Genomic DNA, 13,335 nt, shown 5'->3' on the forward strand with positions numbered 1-13,335 from the left:
CATTTTTTAGCTTTAGCAGCAATTAGACACTTGACCTAAGATAATAAAACATATTTCTGATACAAATCCCAATATTATACAAAATAGCATTTCTTTTATTTAGACTCGTGTATCTTGTTACAGTAGTGGAATTACACAAACATGTAGGCAGATTTAGAAAGCCCGGGTTATCCTGAAAAAAAAATGATGTATAATACTCCTAAGTAAAATAACCCCCACGCCCCAAAAAATCCAATTTGATGGCTGACTGACAGGTGTAGTAAGAGCTAAAGACAAATTCAGAAAAAAAAGGTCTATAAAATGTCGTGCAAAAGACAAAATCTGAAAACTGTCTAAGAGACAGATTCACAAAAGTGGAGATAGATATTTGTGAATTTTTGTGGGAAATCCGACACATTTATTTGGTCTCAATATCACCACTTTTGTGAATTCCCCCCAAAGAGTTGCTTGATTTAAGCCTTGCTGGAGAGTGAAGTTCAGTGCTTTAATTGCGGCTACCAGTCATTATCAGGCCATTGCAGTGATATTATAAAGGGGTATGGCCCGGTTTTATAATTATTGGATAAAATTCAGTAAAATTAATCTCACTTACTTGCAGGGTTTTCTTCACTCCAAATATATGGCACGGTTTGCTCAGGTGAGCTGCTCTCTAGCCATATGCAGAATTGCTATTTATAAAGAGAGATAAGACTCATTATGGTTATACTTACTGCATAAAAACATTTTTTAAGTTATATTTCATCAATGCTATTGCAGACTTACATCGTCAGCTTCAACCTTTGAGATTATATCCTTAAATGCCGGCAGATTGCTGAGTCGCATCATGGCTTCTACCTGCTCCTCTGTTAATCCACTGATTTTGGGCACAGACACTGAACCAATCACAATCTGCTTTCCTCTTAGGAAATGCTGAAATTCAAGGTCATATACAGGTTCCCTAGAAAGGCAATGATGATAGTAACAACGTGATGCAGGATAAAAAGTCAAGTTTGAGTATTCATTGTACAGTGGTAAATTGGATTGCTACATCAGGCAAACTTTTTTTTTTTTTTAGCAAACTAACAGATTTAGAGATGTGACAGTGCGACTGACTGGCCAAAAATAAAACTTTATAGTATCAATACCTCTATCTTTCTACACTCATGACAACTTGGCTCAGAGTTAGTTTTGTATTTGAAGGGATACTGTCATGGTAAAACATGTTTTTTTCAAAATGCATTCGTTAATAGTGCTGCTCCAGCAGAATTCTGCACTGAAATCCATTTTTCAAAAGAGCAAACAGATTTTTTTTATATTTAATTTTGAAATCTGACATGGGGCTAGAAATATTGTCAGTTTCCCAGCTGCCCCCAGTCATGTGACTTGTGCTCTGATAAACTTCAGTCACTCTTTACTGCTGCACTACACGTTGGAGTGATATCACCCCTCTCTTCCCCCCCCCCCAGCTGCCCAACAGCAGAACAATGGGAAGGTAACCAGATAGCAGCTCCCTAACACAAGATAACAACTGCCTGGTAGATCACTTTATAGTAAAGCCAAGTTCCAGTGAAACTGATTCAGTTACATTAAGTAGGAGAAATAACAGCCTGCTAGAAAGTAGTTCTTTACTAAAGTGCTTGCACAAGTCACATGACTGGGGGAGCTGGGAAACTGACAATATGTCTAGCCCCATGTCAGATTTCAAAATTGAATATAAAAAAAATCCGTTTGCTCTTTTGAGAAATGGATTTCAGTGCAGAAGTCTGCTGGAGCAGCACTATTAACTGATGTGTTTTGAAAAAACATGTTTTCCCATAAACATGTGACATATTATATTCAGTTTATTCTTTAGTGCCTGGACGCCCCAGTTGGTTATTCATAAAAACTATCCTTTCACCAATGTGCTGGCCTATATAGTTTCTCAAACCGAATTCATACAATTAGGAAACACCTTACCCAACAGCCCCTTTCAGTTTTATTCTTGCAAGAAGCATGGCAAAAGTTATGTGGTCCTGGTGAAGCATGCCCCGAGCAACTCTATTGAAGGCGACCTAAAAATAAAAGTGATTATCCTTTCATATTCAGATATATGTTGTTAAAACACACTTTATTTGCTGCTCTGAAAAATAATTGACCATCTATGCAGACAGATTAGTTTCTAGCAATAGAAAAGTATCAGAAGACGTGCAAAGTCTACACCTATTAGACACCTTTTCTGCATGATCATGTATTATTTAAATGTTAGAAAAAATCCTTTATCTACCTACCTTCTCCTACTAAAATTACTTGCAAGAACCAGAAAGTTGGATAACTAGAGAATATTTAGGTGTGTTCCACTTGCTTTGTACAAAATTATTTTAAAATGAGGTCAGTAAACTCACTCATAAATGTACATTTCTGCCCTATGTCTTTGGTTAAGCTTTAGTTCTCCTTTAATTAATGCAACTTATTTCCTTTTAATCCTTGAAACAGGACCGTACCTTGGACTTGGTCCTAAAATATAATTATCCTTATAGTTATTATTATAGTGGCAGAACAATATTGGGTGTATTTAATGTTTAAATGATTAGTAGACAAATGAGTGGAAAAATGACTGAAAGACTCCTTATCCAGAAAACCCCAGGTGCGGAGCATTCTGAATAACGGGTATTATACCTGTACGTGCATAAAAGAAGACCTATTTCTTGAGGCTAAATGTGCACAGATTTCCTCCCAGGAAAATTTATAATACCTGGAAAAGGTCCTTAGTGATGACAGAGAGGCGCTGAGTATGATCTGTGGTTCCCTTCATGTTCCCATTCTCATACAGTACGGTATGGTAAATATCCAAGAAAAACTGAAGAGAATACTGGTACAGGAAATGTATCTAGGAACAAAAAATAAATAAATAAATAAATAAAAAGATTGAGCTTTTCAATATGATCTAAAACTTAATCCATTACAATCCCCTCAACAGTGCTTTTAAAGGACAAGGAAAGTCTAAATCTAAGATAGAAATGCTGTATTTTGTATACTAAACATAAGCATGAATTTACTGCACCACAAGCCTAATCAAACAAATGATTTATGCTTTCAAAGTTGGCCACAGGGGGCTGTCATCTTGTAACTTTGTTAAAGGGATACTGTCATGGGGAAATTTTTTTTTCCCAAAATGCATCAGTTAATAGTGCTGCTCCAGCAGAATTCTGCACTGAAATCCATTTCTCAAAAGAGCAAACAGATTTTTTTATATTCAATTTTGAAATCTGACATGGGGCTAGACACATTGTCAATTTCCCAGCTGCCCCAAGTTATGTGACTTGTGCTCTGATAAACTTTAATCACTCTTTACTGCAAGTTGGAGTGATATCACCCCCTCCCTTTTCCCCCCCAGCAGCCAAACAAAAGAACAATGGGAAGGTAACCAGATAGCAGCTCCCTAACACAAGATAACAGCTGCCTGGTAGATCTAAGAACAACACTCAATAGTAAAAACCCATGTCTCACTGAGACACATTCAGTCACATTGAGAAGGAAAAACAGCAGCCTGCCAGAAAGCATTTCTCTCCTAAAGTGCAGGCACAAGTCACATGACCAGGGGCAGCAGGGAAATTGACAAAATGTCTAGCCCCATGTCAGATTTCAAAATTGAATATAAAAAAATCTGTTTGCTCTTTTGAGAAATGGATTTCAGTGCAGAATTCTGCTGGAGTAGCACTATTGACTGATGTGTTTTGAAAAAAACATGTTTTCCGATGACAGGATCCCTTTAACACCTTTGCCTGACCCAGCATATGCTGTGGTCTGGGATGCTTAGGGATCATCATAAACAAAGCTGTTTGAATTCTGCATGGCTGGGAAGTAAGGCGGAGGCTCCCCCTGCTGTTCATAAGTAGGATTGTTTCCCTGCTCAGCAGTTAGGGACCGTCTGACAATTCCTATCCACAGCAGTAAATGAAGGGAGAATTTCACTGTATAGCCAGGTTTCTTATAAAAACGGTACACATTTTTTTATTAAAGTATATTGGAGATAGGTTTCTTTTTCATTAAAGAAAGTAAAAAAGGGATTTTATTTTTTTGCCTTTCCTTGTCCTTTAATGTCTCTTTTTATGATATTGTGCACATAGGTCTATCTGTATAAATTGTACCACCTTTCATTCTGTGTGCACTTTATGTGCAAAAGCAGTTTTTTTTGTTTTTTTAAAGGTTACTTACACGAAAAGATTAATACAATGTTAAAATAAAAACTCTCATACAGAGTGTCAAAGGAGAAGGAAAGGTTAAAATGAAGTAAGCTTTATCAGAAAGGTCTATATAAATACGCAGTATATAAATAAATAAGTAGTGCTGCTCTGAGTCCTCTGTCAAAAGAAACACTGCATTTATTTTATTCTATTGTGTACTCATGGGCTTCTGTATCAGACTTCCTGTTTTCAGCATAAACCTCAAGAGCAGGGCTTGAGCATGCTCAGTTTGCTCCTCTCCCCCTCCCTACTGTAATCTAAACTCAGAGCTATGAGTGAGTAGGGAGATTGATGTCACAGCAAGCTAATATGGCAACTGCTATCCTAAACAAACAGACAGTGTCTAGAGCTGTTTACTTGGGTATGGAAAAGCATTCTAAAGAATAAAAATTGTTTTCTAGCTTGTATTGTTGTGGCTAATCTATTGGCAATACACTGCCTTGGTTGCTTTCCTTCTCCTTTAAGCAGAGCATACTAGGAACAAGCAACAACCTTGTGCAAACGTATGCATTTAAAATAGATAATCCTCACCTGCTTGAGTGATTCCATAGTAAAGTAAATGCTGCTACAAGCAGAGGAGAGAGGCAAATACTGCCGAGAGACATTTTCAACTTCCTGCATAACAAGATCGGTCTCTTCTACTTTACGTGTGACTTCTGCCGCCTCCTTCTTCAGGTTCTCTAATGTGGTAATAATGGTGTCATCATCCAATATACGGCCCTTCACTTCATTAAGTGCTTGCAGCAGAGACTTCTCTAGCTGGCGCAAACGAAGTTGGAATTCACCTGAATGGTTAAAAAAAACAATTTATTGAATGCTACATAACATAATGGATTTAAAAGGCATGAACTATTCACAAAACATGCAAAGACAGACAGCATGATAATTTAAATTTTGGCTTTAGGGCTGATTTAAGTTTGTTTTCCAACTTTGGTTAGCTCTCTCTGGGGCTCATTTATCAACACTGGGAAAATTTGCCCATGGGTAGTTAGCTATAGCAACCTATCAGTGTTTAGCTTTTTATAGTCTGCTGCAAGTAAAACAACGAATGCAGCAATTTGATTGGTTGCCATAGGTTACTGCCCATGGGCAAATTGGCCCCCTCTGTTGTAATTTTTTTTTAAATATATATAAAATAAAAAATATATATAAATGTATATTCTTTTAAATATATCTATATAAAAATAAAAAAACTGTTGACAAACTTTCTATAGGCTGCTAGAAGGGTAATGTTCCTGCCTGAAGACAATGGATTTTTATATTGAGTTTAATAAACACAGAAATGGCCTAAAATAAATATATTTAGTAAGTACCTTGCAGTTTAAGGAGATCTGAACGTTTCTCATCTACATCAGGCCTTTCAGCTTTAAGAACTTCATTCAGACACTGGCTCTGCAAGCTACTGCGCGTCACTGTGAAGTTAACTAATGTCACACGGGAGCAGAGGTCTGGTGGAAACTCAACCTAAAAATACAAAAGCAATATTAATGATCTCAGGGTCAACAATGTTATATAATAAATATTGAAGTAGACATATAGGATAACAAACAGGATTCTGTAGTCAAAAGGGGGACACAAGGACCTATGGGGTTAAGCTCCACCCTCCAGGACACTAAATAATTAAGGGTGTTTGTCACCCACTGTAATAAACCACTCACTTTGTCCCAACTAAATATCATATAACCAAAAGGAAAAAAGAGGGAGACAAATCAATGTCCTGGCCACCAGTTCTTCCCAAATTTAGTACAGGATTTAGAATTGGATCATAGCTCTCAACATCCTGATTTAAAAGCCAACAAAAAGGGTCACTTGCAATAAAAATGGCCCCTATAGCTCCCTATAGATCTGCTATAGCCACTGCTTATGTGTCAAATGAGGGGTGGGTGCATTTTAATGGTCTCTGTCAGAAGAACAGCAGGAGGGGAATAGCCAAGAACAATCCTGAAATAGTCACACAGGCTTTAGTTCCCTATCAGGTCAGCCTAGCTGCTGATTGGTTCCTATCCTACAGTGCAGAGTGCTTCCGGCTCCCCTGCACAGCCTGGGAAAGGAGGCAGCAGGAAATGGAAGAGGTGGGCAGGACTAGTAGAGCTTGCGCAGTAATTAAATAACCCGAAACACTACTTTAGGGTAGGGACACACTGGGCAATTTGGGGAGATTTAGTCGTCTGGCGACTAAACGCAGCGAGGAAACTTCGGGCGACTTCGAAAAACAAATCGCCACGTGTGATTTGCGCAGGCGATTTTTCATTTTAGCCAGGCGCAGAGCGAGGGGAAGCATTCGGGGAAGATTGGTCGTGGAAAGTCGCGGCGATTAGTCTCCCCAAATCGCCCAGTGTGTCCCAGCCCTTAAGCACATTCCTTCTAGATTTAAAAATATAATGCACTGGCACAGTCTTGTTTTCCACACGTTTCCTTTAAATATTACTTACTGTTGGATCTCGGGTTGAAAGGAAGATGACAAAAGAGGGAGACAAATCAATGTCCTGGTCTCCTAGAGTAATCAATACTCTGCCACCAGTTCTCCGTACTTCCCGATTTAGTACAGGATTTAGAATTGGATCATAGCTCTCAACATCCTAATTTAAAAGCCAACAAAAAAAAAAAAAAAAAAGTGTCATTTGCAATCCTTTAACTACTTTTAGTAATAAGAAGTAAATATTTTACTACTAACCTGAACAAGGAGTGGGTTACCAAATCTCAGAGCACTTTCCAAGTTCTTTCTGAAAGCATCATCCAAAAAGCTTGTGCGTGTTATTTTGCGATCCTTGTACTCGTTCATAATAAATTCTGTTGCTTGACCTGATGGATCTATGATCAGAGGATACCTGCCAGAAGTGAGAGAGATAATTTGCACAATTCTAAATTTCCCACACACACACCACATATTTGCAAGCCAGAGCACTAGACTGCCAAGCAGAAATGTAAAGCCAGAACATGTGGTAGTGGCATTTCAAAAACACAATTTAAAAATAAAAAGCACTGAAATGCAATTTTTTTTTCTGTTGCATGCAGCCAAAACGGTTACAAACCTGTTAAATCGTTTCAACATAATGGCATTTTCTGTGCACAAATCATCTGCAGGTAGAGAGTTTGCTTGCCACCGTAGTCTCTCATCTGCGTTGGACAGATATTCAGTTCTTGCAATGTCTGTGCGGAACTAAGTAATAAACAAACAGTGGAGAAATCAAATTTGGCTAATAGTTCACTCATTAAGGGGGGCAGAATTAATTCAATGAGACCCTAGGCTGAAGGTTTTCCTTTAGGGCAGGGGCACACGGAACTGCCTTCCCCCTGCTATAATGAGAAACCCCCTGCGCCAATACATTTGCGGCGCTACAATTACCAAAGTCGCTAGAAGTTTCCTCGTGAGGCAACTTCAGAAATCTAAGCTCCGCGAATGCCATTGCGCTGGCATTTTCTCATTATAGCAGGCGGAAGGCAGTTTGGGGAGATTGTCGCCCTGCAGAAGAGGCGACTAAATCTCCCCGAAACTGCCCGTGTGCCCCTGCCCTAAAGGAAACCCTTCAGCATAGGTCTCATTGAATTAATTCAGCCCCCCTGCACTAGCTGATCGATTCTTTTTGCGCATTACTTTATATTTCACTTTCGGTGCCTACTATTATGTTGATCAGTGACCGCTGAAGACGTAATAAAGATGGCCGCCGCAACTGTGCATATAAAATGGTGTGCTCCTGCTCAGAGAATTCAATGCGCTTTCCTGAAGTTCTTTTGTGCACATGTGCTGCCTCCTAACACCATATTGCGTGCGCATGCTCCTGGTCTTGGTAAAGGAGCACTGCATTATGGGGTTTTTTTTTTTTATTCAAGTCAGCGCTTTTTTCTGAACAGTGGCGTCTGAACAGATCATGGGCTGAAAATACAGGAGATCTAATACCACTACAAAAGAGACCAGAGGTGTGCCTTTCAAATAAGCAACACTTATACTTGTTCTTTAAAATGTATATATGGAATTTCATACCAAGCATGAAAGCTACAGATAAACAAGTTACAGGTCCTGATACCTGTACAAAGTTAGCAGGAAAATGCTGAAAATTTTACTTCAATCTGTGAAAAGCTGCCAATGTCAGGTTTGGTTTTCCCAAACAAACAAAACTTCATCATCGAGTATAAAATAGATTACCTGAATATTGGCTTGCTGCAGGTGATGTGACCAAGTTGTGAACAAGTTCTGTCGCATCTGTTGGTCAAAGTAGCCAGCGTAGGCAATAAAAGCTGCGGAAAGCAAGCAATCGCCTGCAATAGTGGACATCTGATTTTTGAAGGTTTCACTTGTTTTTTCCCATCTATCACGTTCAGCAGACAGACTTTTCAAGAGAGCTGTGCTACGGTTTACCTGTGAAAAGGGTTATACTTATTTATTATTTTGGTTTTACTATGCAGAATTATTTTGATAATCTCCAAAATCCTTGTGTTTAATCAAAGCCCCCAGAATCAGGGAGGTTTGTGTTACAACTATGGATGCTGGGTTTTCATTTGGAGGGGTTGGACTTGATGGACTTTGTCTTTTTTCAACCCGATTTAACTATGTAACTATGTAACTAGTACAGCTGTTATGGGAGTAATTCAGAAAAATAACTTTGTCTAACACTAAAAAGATGATCATAATACAATTAAATAATATCAAAGAGTTCCAAAGAGAATGTCCATTTCAGATTAAATTTTATTTCAAATAAAAACATAAAACTGGGTCTAGGAAGATTTTACTCTCCCTCAAATAGATCCCTGACTATGTACTATGATCCTACCAGACAAATTATTTTTAACAAGTATCTGAGCTATTACAGACATTACACCAGAATTCCTGCATCTTTAGTTTTACTTGTCTAATCCAAATTTTGGGGGGGGGGGGGCATTTATGTTAACAGACCCTTTGTGCATCGACCAGCCTCTCCATTTAAACACTTTGCCAAAAATCTAGCAGTCTGTAAGTTTTAAATTTTCTCTGTTTTTGAGCAGATATCGCAGGACTGTATCAAACTACACATTCTCGTCCAAACTAACATTTAACCATGGAGTTGACCAAATATGATTTCTAATTATAATCTTCTTGAAAATATGCAGTTTATGAGAGGACATGGCTGATAAGGGGGACTTTATATGCCTAAATGACTAATGGTATGTACAGTTAAATGCCAAGGTCAGGGCACCCCTTGACAAATAGTATTTCGGTTAGGGTTGCACCGAAGCCAAGATTAGGCCTTTCAGCAGGATTCGGACGAATCCTTCTGCCCGGCTGAACCTGAATTTGCATATGCAAATTAGGGATGGGGAGGGAAACCACATTATTTTTTGTCACAAAACAAAGAAGTAAAAAATGTTTTCCCCTTCCCATCCCTAATTTGTATATGCAAATTAGGATTAGATTCCGGATTCGACCGAATCCAAAACAGTGGATTCGGTGCATCCCTAATTTTGGTAGTTTTGTAAGGAAAATGTAACAACTACTACAGGAATCGGTGTGTTCGAAAACAACATATTTGCAAAATGAAACTGTGCATTAATATTTTCAAACTAATATTTTCCTTTCACTTTTTTTTTTTCAATCTAAACTGCAAAATTGTAAAATGAAAACCAAATAAATAAAAATAAAAAGGCGTTGTTCAATTACTACATTGTTACTATAATCTTACTTCATAAATTTAGACATTTCTGGACTACAGAGCCAACATCTGCAGGTCATTTCAAATAAGTGATTTTACTTTTTTATGTTCCATGTCATTTAAACAAAATGGTTTTACCTTTGCTTCTACGGCTGCTAAATCTGCTTTGATAGCCTGAGCCTCAGAAATGAGCACAGCATATTCCTCCTTGTAACGGGCAATGCTGGCTTCAAGATCTCGAATCATCTGTTCCACTTCATTTGCTTTTTGTTGGTTTTCTTTAGCATCATCTTCAAGTTTCTGTAGCTCATTCCTCAGAGGTTCCACGCGTTTCAACATGTCAGCATAGTTCAACTGTTGCAAACAGGGACAATAGTGACATTGGGGAAAATGTTTAATTGTTCATGTGCAGAGACAAATAAAGAACTAGAAGACCAAAAAAAAATGAAGGTTACCTGAGCTATTGCCCATTTTACCATAGGACCACATGCCAAGGAAGCCCTGTTTACAAGTTCATAATTGAAGCTTGGGTTTGATAGATAGTTCTTCTTCATCTTTTCACGAATAACATCACTAGTGAAAAAGAAATGCATGATTAGAAAAGGTTCATGAGTATTTTGTGTGATTAATAAATAGTAATTTTAATCTAACCATAACTAGTGAAGTCAACACTTTCCATCAATGCACAAAGTATTTCCAATTGAAGCCCTATTTACTGAACTCGTGTTACACAAGGGGTTATAAGGTCTACTGTTTAACTAATGCTACTAGCATTTTTAAGGCCTCAAAAAAACTCTAACTTGGCAAAAACAAACAGGTCAAACTTAACTGGGAAAAGACAGTTGTATAATTTCTGAAAACATGGACTATTGGAAAAAAAAGTTGTTGGACGCCCTGAAAAAGAGATTTGTCGCCAGGCGACTAATCTCCCCGAATCTGAGCGTGTGCCCTGACCCTTAGGAGCAGATTCACTAACTTCGTGTGAAGGATTCGAAGTTAAAAAACTTCGAATTTCGAAGTTTTTTTTGGGCTACTTCGACCATCGACTACGACTTCGAATAGAAGGATTTGAAGTAAAAATCGTTCGACTATTCGACCATTCGATAGTCGAAGTACTGTCTCTTTAAAAAATACTTCGACCCCCTAGTTCGCCATCTAAAAGCTACCGAAGTCAATGTTCGCCTAAGGGTAAGGTCCCCATAGGCTTGGCTAACTTTTTTTGATCGAAGGATATTCCTTCGATCGTTGGATTTAAATCCTTCGAATCATTCGATGACGAAGTTGAAGGATTTCAATTCCTAGTCGAATATCAAGGGTTAATTAACCTTTGATAGTCGACCCTTAGTGAATTGGCCCCTTAAAGTTACTTGTAAAAATGTTTGCTGTTGAAAGCAGCATTTGCTTAATTCCTGGTTGTTACTTTGCAAATAACAGTCTGAGCCACCAGGGCAGAGAATAGAAAGAGAAACACTGCTTTCAATAGCAATAAATATGCAAATAACTTAAAAACCATTTGTAATGAATGTCTATTGGAAAGTTGCTTAGAATAATGGTTTCTTTTATTAGGCAAATTTTTATTTTGGGGTTGACTTGCACTTTAATGTACGATAATACACAATTAGCTAATCTTCCTGCTTTTTGTATCTTTAGTGTAAGCAGATCCACAGTAAGTCTGGAGGATATAGGGACAGCAGTTTTGATGATGGGCCTGTATTATATGAGAAGTACCAATCTATACCAGAGTGCTGTAGCATAAACTAAGTGTTCCAGTACAACAAGATTTTTTCAGTTTCACCGAGTACTGTTAAGCAGGACCCTTTTTATCCACAAAGCTATACTCTTACCAAAAAGAGACTACTTCAATATAGTATGTACATTTTTGTTGCTTCTATCGCATAGCCTTTGGGTCTGGAGTTCTTTATTTTCTACATTTAACATGGATGATTGGGAGCCATTCAGTGGAAAAATGCTCTGTCTTTTAAAGTATCAACAAATTCCTTTCTTTTCATTTTTATGAATTACATTTAACATTTATTTTTTACATTATATTAAATGTATATATATCCATCTATCTTATCTCTCTCTATCTTATCTCTCTCTCTCTCTCTTATCTCTCTCTCTCTCTCTCTCTATCTTATCTCTCTCTCTCTATTTTATCTCTCTCTCTATTTTATCTCTCTCTCTCTCTCTATTTTATCTCTCTCTCTCCCTCTATTTTATCTCTCTCTCTCTCTCTATTTTATCTCTCTCTCTCTCTCTCTCTATTTTATCTCTCTCTCTCTCTCTCTCTCTTTTATCTCTCTCTCTATTTTATCTCTCTCTCTATTTTATCTCTCTCTCTATTTTATCTCTCTCTATTTTATCTCTCTCTCTATTTTATCTCTCTCTCTATTTTATCTCTCTCTCTCTTTTATCTCTCTCTCTCTTTTATCTCTCTCTCTCTTTTATCTCTCTCTCTCTCTCTTTAATCTCTCTCTCTCTCTAATCTCTCTCTCTCTCTTTAATCTCTCTCTCTCTCCCTCTCTATTTTCTCTCTCCCTCTCTATTTTCTCTCTCCCTCTCTATTTTCTCTCTCCCTCTCTATTTTCTCTCTCCCTCTCTATTTTCTCTCTCCCTCTCTATTTTCTCTCTCCCTCTCTATTTTCTCTCTCCCTCTCTATTTTCTCTCTCCCTCTCTATTTTCTCTCTCTCTCTCTATTTTCTCTCTCTCTCTCTCTCTATTTTCTCTCTCTCTCTATTTTATCTCTCTCTCTCTCTCTCTATTTTATCTCTCTCTCGAAGAAAGTACCCCCTCTTGTATAAATTTTGCAACTGGGGGTACTTTATTATAATACACACATTTCAGTGAGTCATGTGGCAGAAATGACTTCAGAACTCACCGTTTATAACTGATGACATCAGAACTCACCGTTTATAAGGATATTAGATACAAGATATTCATGGCTTGTGTGCATATCTATCTATCTATATATAAAAATACAGCACTCAACAGGCTCAGTTAGAGTAACCAAAACAGCAAGAAACTTGTTGCCACAAACCTTATTAGTCAGTGATGGCTCAATCCAACAGTGATCTGGGTTTGCCACGTCCAGAAAAGCGATATCATGTAGAAAATGAAGATTTCACTGGAGAGCTTGTTTTTAGTGAAACAGTGAAGACGTTTATTCAAGATGCATATCAAGCACTACATGTTTCGGACCTCTAGGGTCCTTCTTCTGCACTGCACTGCACCAGAAGAAGGACCCTAGAGGTCCGAAACATGTAGTGCTTGATATGCATCTTGAATAAACGTCTTCACTGTTTCACTAAAAACAAGCTCTCCAGTGAAATCTTCATTCTCAGTTAGAGTAACCAATTTTAATAGACAAGCAAAAGAAATTTCTTTTGTTTGTCTATTAAAATCAGCTACTCTTAACAGCCTGTTGAGTGTAGTTTCTTTTTGTTATTTTGTACACATTTTACCTGCACCCAGGCATGCTGTGATTGATATATATCTTGCTACCTTTAGG

General features: G+C 37.8%; 1 protein-coding gene across 2 annotated transcripts in view; it reads right to left on the minus strand.

Annotated features, from left to right (window-relative positions):
- LOC108699777 (cytoplasmic dynein 1 heavy chain 1) overlaps positions 1 to 13,335 on the minus strand; it is a 79,094-nt gene that overhangs the window by 12,501 nt on the left and 53,258 nt on the right. For both annotated transcript variants that reach the window (XM_041574657.1, XM_018232328.2), the window contains exons 53-64: positions 10,282 to 10,399; positions 9,965 to 10,180; positions 8,347 to 8,559; positions 7,235 to 7,362; positions 6,877 to 7,030; positions 6,635 to 6,781; positions 5,516 to 5,666; positions 4,734 to 4,987; positions 2,711 to 2,845; positions 1,936 to 2,030; positions 763 to 937; positions 593 to 668 (exon numbers count right to left, since the gene is read on the minus strand). In XM_041574657.1, coding sequence (XP_041430591.1) covers positions 593 to 668; positions 763 to 937; positions 1,936 to 2,030; positions 2,711 to 2,845; positions 4,734 to 4,987; positions 5,516 to 5,666; positions 6,635 to 6,781; positions 6,877 to 7,030; positions 7,235 to 7,362; positions 8,347 to 8,559; positions 9,965 to 10,180; positions 10,282 to 10,399 — 1,862 coding nt within the window. The remainder of the gene's footprint in view (positions 1 to 592; positions 669 to 762; positions 938 to 1,935; positions 2,031 to 2,710; positions 2,846 to 4,733; positions 4,988 to 5,515; positions 5,667 to 6,634; positions 6,782 to 6,876; positions 7,031 to 7,234; positions 7,363 to 8,346; positions 8,560 to 9,964; positions 10,181 to 10,281; positions 10,400 to 13,335) is intronic.

Source organism: Xenopus laevis, chromosome 8S (assembly GCF_017654675.1).
Source record: "Xenopus laevis strain J_2021 chromosome 8S, Xenopus_laevis_v10.1, whole genome shotgun sequence".
NCBI lineage: Eukaryota > Metazoa > Chordata > Amphibia > Anura > Pipidae > Xenopus > Xenopus laevis.